The sequence below is a fragment of the Mastomys coucha genome, unplaced genomic scaffold (genome assembly GCF_008632895.1).
Source record: "Mastomys coucha isolate ucsf_1 unplaced genomic scaffold, UCSF_Mcou_1 pScaffold23, whole genome shotgun sequence".
NCBI lineage: Eukaryota > Metazoa > Chordata > Mammalia > Rodentia > Muridae > Mastomys > Mastomys coucha.
This window is the reverse complement of record NW_022196906.1, coordinates 8,421,152-8,436,052: the sequence shown is the minus strand read 5'-3', so window position 1 is coordinate 8,436,052 and position 14,901 is coordinate 8,421,152. Positions and strand designations below refer to the sequence as shown.

General features: G+C 38.8%; 2 protein-coding genes and 1 long non-coding RNA gene across 6 annotated transcripts in view; 2 read left to right on the top strand and 1 right to left on the bottom strand.

Annotated features, from left to right (window-relative positions):
* Kdm4d (lysine demethylase 4D) overlaps positions 1–14,901 on the top strand; it is a 36,133-nt gene that overhangs the window by 10,873 nt on the left and 10,359 nt on the right. For 3 of the 4 annotated variants that reach the window (XR_004111428.1, XR_004111427.1, XR_004111429.1), the window contains exon 2: positions 3,340–3,471. The exons of the other annotated variant lie outside the window; for it this stretch is intronic. The gene's annotated coding sequence lies outside the window, so the exon portion shown is untranslated. Of the gene's footprint in view, positions 1–3,339; positions 3,472–14,901 lie in introns of those variants that run through there. 4 annotated transcript variants of the gene reach the window in all.
* On the bottom strand, positions 6,645–14,216 carry LOC116072403. Its single transcript, XR_004111430.1, has 4 exons — positions 14,151–14,216; positions 13,833–13,927; positions 12,598–12,700; positions 6,645–6,771 (listed from the first exon to the last, which is right to left on the bottom strand). It is a non-coding gene; the product is annotated as an uncharacterized LOC116072403 (long non-coding RNA).
* Positions 14,320–14,901, top strand: part of LOC116072624 (shugoshin 2-like) — a gene marked incomplete at its 3' end in the record, with an annotated part of 963 nt that continues 381 nt past the window's right edge. Inside the window, 1 exon segment of the mRNA XM_031344081.1 lies at positions 14,320–14,899. Within this exon segment, the coding sequence (XP_031199941.1) occupies positions 14,346–14,899 (554 nt within the window).

The window sequence follows — 14,901 nt, the reverse complement described above, 5'->3', positions numbered from 1 at the left end:
GCCTCTGCATCAGCTCCTGCTTCCTGACCTGCTTGAGTTCCAGTCCTGATTTCCTTTAGTGATGAACAACAGTTTGGAAGTGTAAGCTGAATAAACCATTTTCTCCCCAACTTGCTTCTTGGTCATGATGTTTGTGCAGGAATAGAAACCCTGAGTAAGACAATATGTATCTATATAAAACATGTGTATATAAAATGTGTATATATATAAAATAAAATCTTAAAAACATATGGTTCAATTTTTCAGTGATCACATTACAGTACTGTGTCTCCAGCAATTTATGAAAAAACAAACATTTGAATGGGATTGAGAAAAAGGACACGCAGCCAAACAGTGAAGTTACAGTGGCACCCCATTTCCCTCACAAGAGAAGGCAAAGCGTTCATACAGTGGGCTGCAGAGGATTCCATGTCCTGGCCTGCTTGCCTCTGAGGCTCAGCCCTTATGCCTTTACAGCAAACCTACCTTCTTGCTAGGACACAGCTATTACTGCTCTAGAGCTTTTTCTCAGTGGCCAGGAAAGGTCTTCCTCCTCATTCCCAATGCCAGCCAGCTGTGACAGCCCTGGTTAAAGCTGCAGCTGTTCCTCCCTCTGGCCTCTAGCATTCTGTACTCTTGTCTCCAGCATCCTGCATGTGTGTGGCCCTGTGTTATGTTAAAATTACTGTTTCTCCACCTCTATGCAGAACATGTGCAATAATATAAGTTCCATGAGGGCATGCTTAGTGCTAGAGGCCAAACATTTAAAACAATGATTAACATTTGCCTAGTAAAACTTTTTCAAATAAATGAGTGAAGAGATGAATGAATGAACTTTAACAGGAAGAGATCACGTCCTGCTGTAGAAGTTTTTGTTTTGTTTCATGTGTGTCTTTTGTGGTGTATGTGAGGTGACAGGTGAGCAGTCTTCTACAGCATACATCCACAGTTTGAGAGAGGAAAAGGTAACTCATCTTTTGCTTACCTGAGTCTGGATTTTAAAAGAAAACATACAAGACCCAGAGAAAGTAATTCCTTTCAGAAGATAATCTCTTATGGGAAAACTCATGTGATGCTCAGGCTTCTTTATGTATTCTATCAAAATTTTAGTTAGGTCAGTCTACCCCAATCCAATTCTAACTGTAATCAAATCTCCCTCCATTTCTACCAATTGAGTCATTCCCCTCTTTTTACTAAAATCCATCATCTATGAACCTGATAGCTCAAAAAGAGGTGAATATTTTTCCTAATAAAGAAATGTATGCATGTGACCACACGCTTATGTGTGAGTTTAGAATTGGAGTTCAGGTCCTTAGGTTTGTCCTTCTGGCAATTTTATTGAATCATCTCCCCAGTCCCCCAAACATATCCTAAATGCCCATGAATTAATTTGTAAGGGAACTCAGGCTTGTCAACTTTGAACTCTATATTTAAATGTTGTATAAATGAATCTCACCTTTTCTTTTGCCCTCCCACTTAATGTGTGTTGTGTGTAGCTGTGTGGAATTTAACTGTAAAAATGGACTCTATAAATCTAACAGTTATGCTTCTGTTACAGTGACATTTACAAATAAAGCTACTACAGATATTCTTAAGATTTCAGAGGAGTATGCACATGCATTTCATATGACCCACATCAGTGGAGGGGAGAACTCTTCTTGTGGAATGTCTCCATGCCTGATACTGTCCAGCACCTCACTTTGACCTGGCCTGGCAGTGTGTGGAGTGCCTTGTCAGCAATGTCTTGACTACCTTTCCTTGATGTCTAATTCATGTAATCATCTACGTGGAGAGCGTGTGTGTGTGTGTGTGTGTGTGTGTGTGTGTGTGTGTGTGTGTGTGTGTGCGCGCGCGCGCGCGCGCGCGCGCGCATGTGCTCGCCTACTTTTCTATTGAATTGTCTTTTCCTTACAGATTTCTGAGTTCTTAATGCTTTGGGTAGTAATTCCTGCTACTTACTCATACTGCACATACCACTTCCTACTTCTTAACTTCTCATTTCAAAATATTTGATACTGACTTTTATATATGGAAATCTTCCATTTGGGGTTCAATTTATGAGTCCTTTTTCTTAAGTTCATGCTATTTTTTTACTTGAGAATGTTCTTACTTCGAAATCATACTCATATTCTCTGTTAGTACCTTCTAAAGACTTCTCAGGTCACCAAGCATTCGTTTTATCCATGATGTGATGGTGGTGTCTTGATATTTAGTTAAACAATTCTTATTATCTCTTCCTCTCTTCCAAGATCTCTTTGCCCTTCATATATTTAGGAGCTAACTGTCAAGTTCTATACACTTGGAATTTTAACTGAAATAAGTAACATTACATTTGCAAAGTTAAAAACTGATGTTTTTATAGTAGTGAGTCTTTAGATTTAGGAATGAAGTATATATGTGTGTGTGTGTGCGTGTACATATATATATTTAATTTATACATTTGTTTACATCTCATATGGTATCTCCCTTCCCGGTTACCCCTCCACAACTCCCCCATCCCTCATCTGCTGTCTCCTCCCTCCCCTTTGCTTCTATAGGTTGCTGCATCACCCGTCCACTTCCACCCCACTGTTCTAGCATCCCCCTACACTGGGGCATCAAACCTCTACAAGACCAAGGGCCTCCCCTCCCATTGATTTCAGACAAGGCCATTCTGTGTTACATATGTATCTGGAGCCATGGATCCCTCCCTGTACACTCCGTGGTTGGTGGTCTAGTCCTGAGAGCACTGGGTGGTCTGGCCAGCCATCATAGGTCTTCCTATGGGATTGCAATCCCCCTCCACTCCTCCAGTCCTTCTGCCAGCTCCCCCATCGGGGACTCTTGAGCTCAGTCTGATGGTTGGTTCCAAACATCTGCATCTGTATTGGTCAGTTGCTGGCAGAAACTCCCAGGGAACAGCCACCCCTGGTTCCTATCAGCAAGTGCCTCTTGGCAACAGCAACAGTGTCTGGGTTTAGTGTCTGCAGACAGGATGAATCCCCAGGTGGGCAGTCCCCTGATGGCCCTTCCTTCAGTCTCTACTTCATTTTTTGTCCCTGTCTTTCCACTTTTCATTTGTTTAGATCATCTTTGTTTTCTAAAGTATGTCGGTATACTGCTTCTCTGAATATATTTATTTACATTACTGCCTCATAGAAATGTCACAAGGTCTCATTAATAGTTAATACTATTATCAGTAATATTCTTAAACTTGCATCATTTGTAACTGATGTACACAAGTATAATTGATTTATATATATCTATTTTAAATTTAGAGAACTCACCAAACTCCTCTGTTAATTCAAGTGGTTTACTCTGAATATTTTTATACACATACCATCTGCCAATAATAATAATGTATTTCTTTTTTTTTTCCAGTCTCTTTTCACTCTGCCTTCATTTTTCTTTGCCTTGTGATGGTTAGAACTTCTGGGGCAATGCTGAATAAAGATTCTGATCCCAGGCATCCTTGTTTTTTTGTTGATCTGCAAAATAAAACTTTTAACTTATTACTGTTGAGTACAATTTTGATGGTTTGCAATGATATGTTTTATGGTATTTTTCTTACGATTTTAGGTTGTTGAAAAACTTTTAAAGGTCACATATTTGATAGAAGGTTTTATATGACATTTTCAGCTATGCATACAATGTATTTTGGTTGTGTTCACACCTCTTCCCTTCCTACTGATTCCACTACCACTTCCCAACTTATCCCTTTTCTACTTTAAGATCTACTTAGTGTTTTATTTTGTGACCCAATGAGTTTCATTAGAGTTACTTCTAGGAGCATGGGCATCTTACCAGTGGCTAGACCACTGAAGAACATGTCTTCCTTCCCCTGGAAATCATTAATTACCTATAGATCTTCAGAGAGGGATGGGGCCTTGTGAGTCCCTCTCTCTTCTCTGGCAGAATGTTGACAAATCCAATCTTGTGTAGGTCCAGCGCAGGTAATCACAGCTTTTAAGTTCAAGAGTGTAAGCCATGCCATGCCCGAAGATTATTGACACTCTGCCACTGCCTGCCATTCTTCCTGCCCCTTCCACCATGTTTTCTGAGCCTGGAAGGGGTGATCTAGGTGATCTAGGGCAGCCGCTTACTCTCAGGTCTCGACTAGTTACAAGTCCCTGCAGTTACTTCTGCTTGCTTCAAAGAGAAACTTCTCAGACCAGAGTGTGAACAGCACTAGTGTGTACATGCAAACATTTTTAAAATGATCACGTACCTCTTCTGCATTGAGATCCCATCTAATCTGTCAGTATGTAATAAATAGACTAAAAGCTTTACCTAATCGTTTTTTTGCTGGAGTAAGCCATCAGTGCTCCTAGTCTTAGAGTCAGTGTGCTCATACTTTTTTAAAGAGTTTTTGTGTCAGTGTTCAAAGGGGATATTAACTGTTTCCTTTCTCCTAGTCCTTAGGATTTGTGCCATAATACAAACTAGGGAACATACCTTCTGTTCTCTGGGAAAGTTTGCCAAGATTGGAATTACATCTTTTTTAAAAAATGGTTGGTAAAATCCCCTGGTACAGCCATCTTGAGTTTGGAATTTTGTTTCTAAGAGTTTGGCTGCTACTTCAATTTCTTTGATGGTTATGGATGTAGTCAATCTTCTCATTTCTTGTGTCTGTTATATTTTTTCTAGAAACCTATTCCTTTATTTTAAAATGTGCATTAGTAAAATTATCTATATCATCTTTTTTTTCCTTCCTGCTTCTCTTTCTGTTTTCAGTTCTTTTGTGTCACCAGCCTATACAGAAATGACCTGTCACCAGAGCTGGCTAGCTGTCAGCAGTGACTTCTGTCACCAGAGTTGGGCATTTGTGGCTTGTACTTTTATTCTTTATCATTTTCACTGAAGATTTTTCAAGTTTATTAAAATTCTCAAAAGTTTGGGTTTCTCTGTACTCTATTTTATATAGTTTTGTATTTCATCGATTTCTGGTCTTATTTTTTTTAGTTTTTAAAAGGTTTTTTCAAAAAATTTATTTTTAGGTTGATGCCTATCTAGTTCATATAATTTCTTAGCCTCCTGCCTTAGCTATTTCTTTAATTAATGTTTTTTTAAATATTATTTACCAGCATACCACAGATTTGAAAAGTAGTAGTTTCATTCTCATTTATATAGAATGAATTTCTTCATTTACTGTTTTAGTTCATTCTTATTAAGGGTTTATTTAAAAATATATTTTCAGTTTATAAATCTGGGGGTTTCTAGTTTTTTTGTCATTACTTTCTGATTTCACTTCATTGTTTTATAACAGTAGAACATATTCTGGATATTTAAAATTTTTGACACTTGTAAAAACTTACAGTCATATTCTGTGGTCAACTTTCTGAAGGATTTATAATACTTGAAGGAAATGTATTTTGCAGTGTGGGAAAATATAATTCTGTGTTTCTGTTGCTTTTTAACTTGATGTATCAATAAGATTCTGGTTTATACTGTTATCCCTGGGTTCCTTTATGTGTAAAAGGGTCTCAGATTAGGTGATAAATGGTGGGATATGATAGTATAAAATTTTAGAGCAACTCTTACTATAGTCTTCAATGAGTGTAGGATTTTTACTGTGTCATACAACATTTAGTATTTCATTAATGAATATGTCTAGTTAGCAAGAATTTGGCTTATGTCAAGTTGTAAAGCAAAAAAGAGTAACTATGAGCAACAGAACTATAATAATATATGAAATATTAATATTTAAGAAGGAATCTAAAATCAAGAAATGTTTGTATTTTGCATGCACACACACACACACACACACACACACACACACACACACTCACACCTGTTGGAATCTAAAACCAACATGGAAAGAATAAAAGAGTTCTGGAAATAGGAGTAAGAAATGGACAGGAAAAGATTAAAGGAGATAAGAAGAGGTAGGCTAGTCAATACTGTATCATACTCACGTGGGAGAAGTAAAACATTAGACAGCACGAGGTCTAGTCACTCAGCCATCTTGAATTTAATGTTCCTTCCTTTGTTCCCGCAACAGGTAAAATACTTGGGGCAAACCCCTCCCCCAAACTACGTCGGTATAACAGTCCAATCAGAAACTTCCTTCTTGCAAATAGAGGTGGAGCTACTGAATGTAGCTGCTTCCCCAACGCTGCTGCTTTACTGTCTAGGCTTTGGGGAGGGAGACCACATACACCAAAGCTGCTTAGAGTGTAAGGAAGCAGGATACCACCTTTCTGGTTAAAATATTGTTGAAGAATATCAAGATTTGAGTAAATAACAGATAACACACAAGACTGGTCAAAGAGCTGAATGAAATCTGGCTCCAATTTTCTGTTTATTTGATTGTTATTTCACTGTAATACTAATTGAAAGCAACAGGAAAGAATTGAATTTACTCTAGAAAAAATGCTCAAGTGTAACTATAAATCTAGCCAAATTTTGCAAAGGGAATGATTGTAGATGGTGAGATTTTGTGTGCCAACTCTCGATGTTAAATAGTATAGAAATAAAGTAAAGTAGTCACATAGATATGTACAAAGGAAGGAGTAGATGGGAAGTTAAGAAATGGGACCTCTAAAAACAAAGCTTAAGAAAATGTGAAGACCAGAAATTCAGATTTGTTTCTCCTTTTTTTTTTTTTTTTTTTTTTTAGTTTATTACATGTAAGTACACTGTAGTTGTCTTCAGACATTCCAGAAGAGGGCGTCAGATCTCGTTATGGATGGTTGTGAGCCACCATGTGGTTGCTGGGATTTGAACTCAGGACCCTTGGAAGAGCAGTCAGTGCTCTTAACCACTGAGCCATCTCTCCAGCCAGATTTGTTTTTCCTAAACACAGAATTTTACCTGTGTGGAAAAAAACCAAACGAAAACAAAAAAGAAGGTACCAACACAAAAATGAACAAGCAGATCAGTGAGACAGGAAGCAAACAACAAAAACCCTTAACATAAACATACACAGCTAAGTCCCATGGTTTTTGACAAAAGTGCTAAATATATATAATATCTTCAATGAGGTGCTGGGAAAACTGGATTTCCATATGTAGAATGAAACTAGATCCTTATCTCTCACCTTTAGATCCATATAAGCCACCTATAAGTGGATTGAAACCCACACTGTAAGACTCCAAAATCTGAAGATACTACAAAGCAAACAAGCCAACCCCAAACCATATATGCAATAGGTAAAGACTTTCTGAGAAGGACGCCAGTAGCTCAGGAAATAGGGACAATTAATTATCAGCAAATGAGACTTGAAGAAATTAAAAGGCTCTCTCTGTACAGCAAAATTAGTAAGTGAAGAGGCAGCCTACAGAATGGGAGGAAATCTGCCAGCTATATATCTGACAAAATATTAGTACTCGGAGCACACAACTAAAGTGCTTAACATCCTTGGCCATCTGGGAAACGCAGATTAAAACTACTCTGATTCTATCTCACCCCATGTCAGGATAGCTATCAGGAAAATGACAAAATGCTAGGACGGACTTAGATGAGGGAAGGAGAGAGCATCATTCACTGTTGATGGGTACAAACTGACATAGTCACTGTGGGAGTATGAAGATTTTATTTCAAAACCTAAAACTTAGAGCTTCCATGTGTCACAGCTATTCAATCTCTAGGCACTCAAAAGACTGAGTTTCTAAAAAGCTACTTGTACATCTATGCCTGCTAGAAAAAGGAATTGCTAGGAAAATAGATCAGCCTACATATTCATTAATAGATGAATTAATAATGGGAATATGGGGCATATACACATTTTCAACCATAAAGAAATATGGAATTAGGGTGTTGGCAGGAAAATGGATAGAATTGGAAAATATATTAAGTGAAGTAACCCAGGCTCAGTCAGACAAAGACCACATGTTCTCCCATGTGGATCATAGCTTCACATTTTGTATTCATTTGTATCTACATAAGAGTCAGAGAGCAAAGATATCAAAAGAACTAGAAAGAGGCCCATGAGAAACAAAAGTGAATCCAGCAGAAAATCGCCCTATCACTAAATCTCAGTCATCTGTGCTATATTTAAAATCTAAAAGTTATGATTAATTGGATTAGCATCTGGCCATTTATGGGGAATTTCAAATTCTGAATTGTGTTCTATTAGCTATTGCTATCCAATTTATTCCAGATGTGTTTTCTTTTCTGATTTCCACTGAATAAAATAAGTAAATAAAAAAGATAGATGTGTGGCTTCCAGAAGGCAGACTACTTAAACAAGACATAAAGAAGTAAGTCACAATGGAAAAGTAATAAATTTAATTACATTTAGTGTTTTCTAAAATATGTGCAACCTATAATTTAAATAGAGGTTGTTGGTCAGTAGTAAGGTATTTGTGACAAGGTAATGGTCAGAATTTTCTGACCATCCAAACATTGAAAGTTTACAAGTTAACAAGATAAGCAGTTCAGCTGGACGACTGACTTTAAAGTATTAACTACCATCATAATTCATAGACTGAAACTTGGAAAATGTTAGTACATGAACAATAAGGAGCTAAGTCAATAGAATGGTCAGTCCAAGAAGCTGACTAACAAGTGCACCTAGATCACTGAAGAGACAGAAATACCTATTGTGCTGGTTGGCATGTTCTCAGGATGACCACCAGTGTCACCACATTGACATGGATATGCACAGATTCAGTGGAACATAAATCCCCAAAGCTGTTATGATAAGTAGACTTACAACAAAAGTTTCAGGGCAACTCAAGGAAAAATGAATAATCTTCAGAAAACAATATGGAGCTGAAGTAACTGGATATCCATGTACAAAAGAATGAAATTGGATTCCTACACAAAAATTAATTTCAATTGAGACCATAGGCTTAAAGGTCAACAAAAACATCAAAGCCTTCAAAGATAGAACAGCAAATGCTTCATGTCCTCAGATGAGACAGTAATTAGTGCCTCAGCACAGCACCAATGGTGGGCAACAAATTTTAACATTGGTAAATTGGACTTTTTAAGATTTTTGCTGAGTGTTGTAGCACATTCCTGTAATCCCAGCAGCTGGGAGACTGAGCTATAGCCCTAGGCCTTGTCCCACAACACCCCCCTTACCCCCCCAAAAGATCAAAACATGCACTTCAAAAGACATACTCAAGATAAAAGAACTTTTTTTTACAATTCAGTAATAAAAGGTTTGGGCAGAAATTTCTTTAAAAATATGCAGAATGGGCAATAAGCCTATAAAAAGATCCTCAATGTACCTAGTCACTAAGGAAGTATGTATTTCAACCAGGAGGGTTATTCCTGGAGTTTCTCTAAGAGAAAAGATAGTTGGAGAGGCTCTCTGTGCAATTGACACCCTCATAACTGTTGGTGGGAGAAAAAAATGTAGTTATTTCTGGAAAAAAGTGTAATAATTTCTCGACATGTTAAACAGAGCTGTCATTTGGTTCACCAATTTTAGATATCCAAGACAGACATGTACATGAATGTTCATAACAGCATTGTTGTTAATAGCCTTAGGGTGAGAACAACCCAAATTTATATCAACTGATGAATGGAGAAGTAAAATGTGGTCTATCTGTACATTGTAGAACACTTTGTTCATAAAAAGAAACAAAATGCTGGTATGTAATACAACACAAATCTCAAGAATTTGCAGTAGGAAAGAAGCTAGGCACAAAAGACCACAGATTACAGGTTTCACTTATGTTTTATATCAGGAGTAGGGAAATTGAAACAGTAGAGTTGCTTTGGTGTGGGTGGGAATGGGCAGTGACTGAGGATGGAAATGTGTTTTGGAGTGACTGATAAGCCTTACAATTAGATTTCAGAGATGACTGATTGGACAGCACTACATGCAACCAGCACTTAATAGCACTGAAGTGGACACCTAAATGTGTAAATTCTATCTCAGTAAAATTTAAAAAAACTGCCAGAATCAAATGTGAAAGGTGAAGCTACCATTTCTTACTGGTGGGACTGTGGGCTTTGTTAGTCATCTGATCTCTGTTTATTTCAGAGAAGGCTTCACAGTATAGCCCTGCCTATCCTTGGAACTCACCAGTTAGCCTGGGTTGCCTCAATCTCAGGGTCCTCTTGGCTCTTTTGGAATGCTGAGATTACAGCATCAACTACTACCCCTTATGTTTTACTTTAGTGTATCTATTTTAAAAAAAGAAGAACTGGATATGGTGAGTTCAAGTCCAGCCTGGTCTACAGAGCTAGTTCCACACAGAAAAACCCTGTCTCAGAAAACAAACAAGCAAACAACAAAAACAACAACAACCCCCAAACCAACAACAACAACAACAAACAAACTCTCAGACACCACAAATTGCTGGGTGCCAGTTACTTATTTAAAAACATATCTGGGAATGATGACACATACTTTTAATCCCAGCACTTTCAGGACAGCCATGTCTATGTAGAGACATCCTGTCCTGTCTCAAAAAAAGTATAAATTTCAAGTCTTTTAATTAGACTCACTTTTGGATATTGCCAGGTATCTCCATCTCCAAAGGAATTGGCTAAATTCCGACTGGAGCACTCATAACAAACATAGTTACTTAGTGCCTGCTTCTTAAATACATTTAACCTGATACAGGGAAACCAGAACAGCCTCATACAGTGAATACAGAGAGAAAAGACACAATGTAGAGAGCAAATGCAACCTAAAACAAATTAACCCTCTCTGAGAGAAGAGAAATCTTCAGCAATTAATCTACAGAGAACTTTCACACAACCAAAAACGATGGGGGCTAGGCTAATAACAAAAGAAGAAATTGTTGAAAATAAGAACAGGTAATAAAATTAAAGGCTCAGCTATGAGGCTTGGTGTCTAAATGGTAGATTATACATACACATGGAGAGAAGGAGAAATGGAGTGGGAAAGAACCGCAGCAATGCAGAACAGGAGTTTGTGTAAGGCATACCTAAAGCAGACCAGATTCATCATTCACACCCTAACAGAAATGTTGAAAATGATCAGAAGTGTGTTCTAAAAGTGTACACAGAATTTATAAAAGGATTAGCAAAAGGCTGCTCTTGGATTTTTGAAAAGACACCAGTAGAGGAATGCCTTCAGAATTCTCGATGGAAAGCAGCAGCATGGAGCCACAGGTGTGGTGCTTATGTCCATCCAATAAGTCCAAGGCTGTTGTTTCATAGTTAGGAAACCTTTGACATGATCCTTGCCTTACTTAGAGGTGAAGCCAGAATTCATCACACAGCATCTACTGCCACAAAAATGGTGGACACTGACCTTGGAAGACCTAGAAAAGTTTTGCCATCTATCTCTGCGATGGGTGTGGTGAGGTTGCAGAGGCAATAATGGCATAAATTTTAGTTGGAAATGGCTTTTGCTCAGCATCTTTGGTGCTTTTGTTAAGAAAGGGATTTATGAATGCCCAGTACAGATTGTTGGATATTCTTCCTGGATGCCATCTTCAAAGCCCAGTGTGTTTCTTCTGGAGATTTCTAATCTCTATGGGGCTTCCAGGGATGTTCCCAGTAGATATTCCCTGCCAAAGCAAGTGAGTAGTATACATGGATGGAGCTTGCCAGGAAGCGCCTAAGGGACCTAACATTATGAGAGGTAACCCATGGAGGATGGAGGATGAAAAATGTCAGGATGCAGGCTGTGTAACTACCTAGGACCACTGGTTCAGCTTCAAGCAAGCATGGGGGTGGGTCCAGGAAGAATATAACTGAAAGAAGAAATCTGCTTCAGTGACCTACTTGGCTTTGGGCATTTAGATTTACATTTCTAGGAATGTTCAGGGAGTGAGTATGCATAAGAAAAAGAAGAGGGAAAAAGAATAAATTTATAAACAAGTAGCAGTGCAGTTATTGTTCACTATACAAATCAGCTCTGGTCAATTTTATGTGGCAAAGATTCAAGATTTTAACCAGGAAATGTGATAGGGCAATGAGGGATCAGGGCTAGTCAGGGATGGAGTATCACAGAATACATTGCACATTTACTGTAGGATGTGTTCATGGGATCTGAAACTGAAAAAGCCTAAAAGCACAGGAAGAGCAGAATAAATACCTAAAATAAACAAGCATTTGGGTCTGGGGAACAGGAGTGAAGGAGAGGATGTATGAATGAGGCTTCTCTCATTGTATGCTATAAAATCCAGCATACTTTACACCAAAGGGAGGGGGTTAGTATTAAGTCATGCACAAGACTCACAGACTCACTCATGGAGCAGATCTAAAACTTACAACTCAAAGTAATTTTATTCACGGACTGTTGTGTCCTTCTTAGGAGAGTTAGGGACCTCTGCTGCTCTTGTATCTGGATACAACCACTACCATCCCAGTTGCCAGGCAAAATAAAGTCAATGGAGCAAAGTTAATAATACCATGCACAATTTATCACAGGCCACACTGAAGTCATAATGTGACAGTTACATTGCTGGATTTTAGCGCCAAATTCCACGATTTCAGATTTATGTCACGATATAACCTTTACTGATCTTGCCCAATTATTCCTGCTGAGTATGTATATTCTCTATATGCACACTTTCTGTATACTCCTAACTTGAATGTCCATAGAAAATACTAGTATTTAAAGACAAAAACATACAGGAAAAGCCACTGTTTTGCTGTGCTTTTTATTTGCACCTGATGAGTGGAGGAGCACTGAGGTTTGTGGAGCAGACATACAGATGAGTTGCGTAGCAAACTCAGCTCTCGAAGCTAGACACAACTCACCTGCTGTGCGTGCCTACTGGAGGTGGAAGCTGCCTGCCAAGCACACTGCCTTCTGAGGAGCGCCCACATCAGCCACTTTTGTTAGGCATCTGCCAAAGAGTAACTGTGGAGTATGGAAAACAGAATCCGTGAATACAATAATTTAAGTGCCATCATTTTTTTTTTATTTCCCCCAATCCTTTTGAGGTGACAGTGTTTGTATTTTGACAGACTTATAAAGGTGTTAAAGGACATGAGATAGCAGATTGGCTGGAGAAATACATGCTGATTTATAAAATCCTGCAAAAGAGTCCTAAGTTGCAAGAAAGCCAAGCAGCTCAGCTATCTCTGCAGGACCTAAGCGGCTTAGGACGTCATGGCAGTAGGCATCTGTGGAAAAGAGACCTTTTCTTTGAAATCTAGGACATTATCAGGCAGATGGAGCAGAGGACTACCGTTCATGTTCTACAGCAAAGGTGGATTCTGGACTGGAGATTACTCGGGAGTGAGTAAAGTTAGGTGAATTTTAAAATGTTGGAGAGTGGAAATTTGAGCTGCTGTTTTCTTTTGGGTGGAGAGTCCAGACCTGTTGACCCAGGAGAAAAGCTGGAAGATCTTTCACTGTGGACTCTGTCCAACCTAGAGGAAATAAACAGGTCCCCATGCAGGTGATCACCATCCAAAATGAACTCATTTCCTGATCTGTAACCAACTAAGGACTGCCAGGTGACTGAGGAAGGATTTAAGTGTGCTTGTGAGAGACCAAAACTGAGAGACAAGCAGCCTCTTCAAAGAGACTATATCAAGGAACAGAACTTGAAAAGCAGTAATATTTTAGTATTTTTTAGAGATTAAAATTAATGTGTCTGTGAAACAAGACCAATATGAAAAAGTGGAATCCACATAATAAAAACCAAGGCAACTGGAATGACCTAGTGCAGAATCGAAAGTTCAACAAAAGGAAAAATACAGATTTGTGAAGATGAGAAAAAAACTTCAGAAGATTCAGTAGAGCAATTTAAAACAAAACCTAGAGAATTGGGAGAAATAAAAATATCAGAAGGGTTTGACCCATGGACATTGTAGCACCCAGGTTACAGGAATTGCAGAGAGAGCCGGGCAGGGAAAGTCCTCAAAGAGGAAGCTCAGAAGCTTCATAAAGCTAGCCAGCCTGCTTTGTCAGACTAGCTAAATTTAAAAGCACTGGGAGAGAAGCTTCTCGGAGCAGGGCAAAGGGCAAGGCAGAGCAAACTCACCACAGCACAGAACCCACACAGCAGAAGGGGCAGCTGCACCAGAGCCCACACAAACAAGCTTAAACGCTAACGACGCCACAACTGCAGAATAAAAGCTATAATCACATAAAAAGAAAAACATTAAGATAATACTTGTGTTTGTGCTTACATGAGAAAGTATATACAGCATAAAACATTTTTTATTAGATATTTTCTTTATTTACATGTAAATTTCTCCTTACCCAGTTTCCCCTCCAAAAAACAAACAAACCAAAACAACAAAACCAAACCCCTGGCTTCGCGGATTGCCGAGCTTCTAAGGCAGGAGTGGGCACCTACAGCCGAAGGGGTCTCCAGTCGGCGCGGGCGAGGCCTGCGTGGCCGGCGAGGCCTGCGGAGCCCGAACCCTTCTTGCTGCCGCGCGCGCGCGCGGCGGCTTGCAGGGCAGGGACGCGGAGCCGGCTTCCGATCTGGGCGGTAACTCCCAGCCTTTGTGCTCCCAGCTGGGCGAGCGGTCGCCAGGAGCTTTCAGAAATGGAGTACCCTGGGATAGAAGTTGACTCTGTTACCTCTGGAATTAAGAGAATGAAGGACAGAATTGCAAAGACAAAGTTGAATGTTTCTATTGCTTCAAAGATCAAAACAAAAATATTAAACAACTCTTCTATTTTCAAGATCTCTTTAAAGCACAACAGAGCATTAGCTCGGGCCCTTAGTAAAGAGAAAGAAAATTCTTGAAGAATTACTACCGAAAAGACGCAGTTACAGAAAGAAGTGGAGAAACTGAATTTTGAGAATACCTTTCTTCGCATAAAGCTAAATAACTTGAATAAGAAGCTCATAGAAATAGAATCTCATGTGAGCAATAATTTGTTAACTGCAATTGAAATGAGCAGTCTTTCTGAGTTCCATCAAAGTTCTTTTCTCCTGTCAACTAACAAGAAAAAAAGGATCGGTAAGCAATGCAAGCCTGCACATCTTCCATATGCAAGGGTTCTCTTAACTTCAGAAAATGATGATGATGATGATGGTACTGATGATAAATGGAATACAAAGTGTAACAACAGAACTATATCAAAGACATCACCTG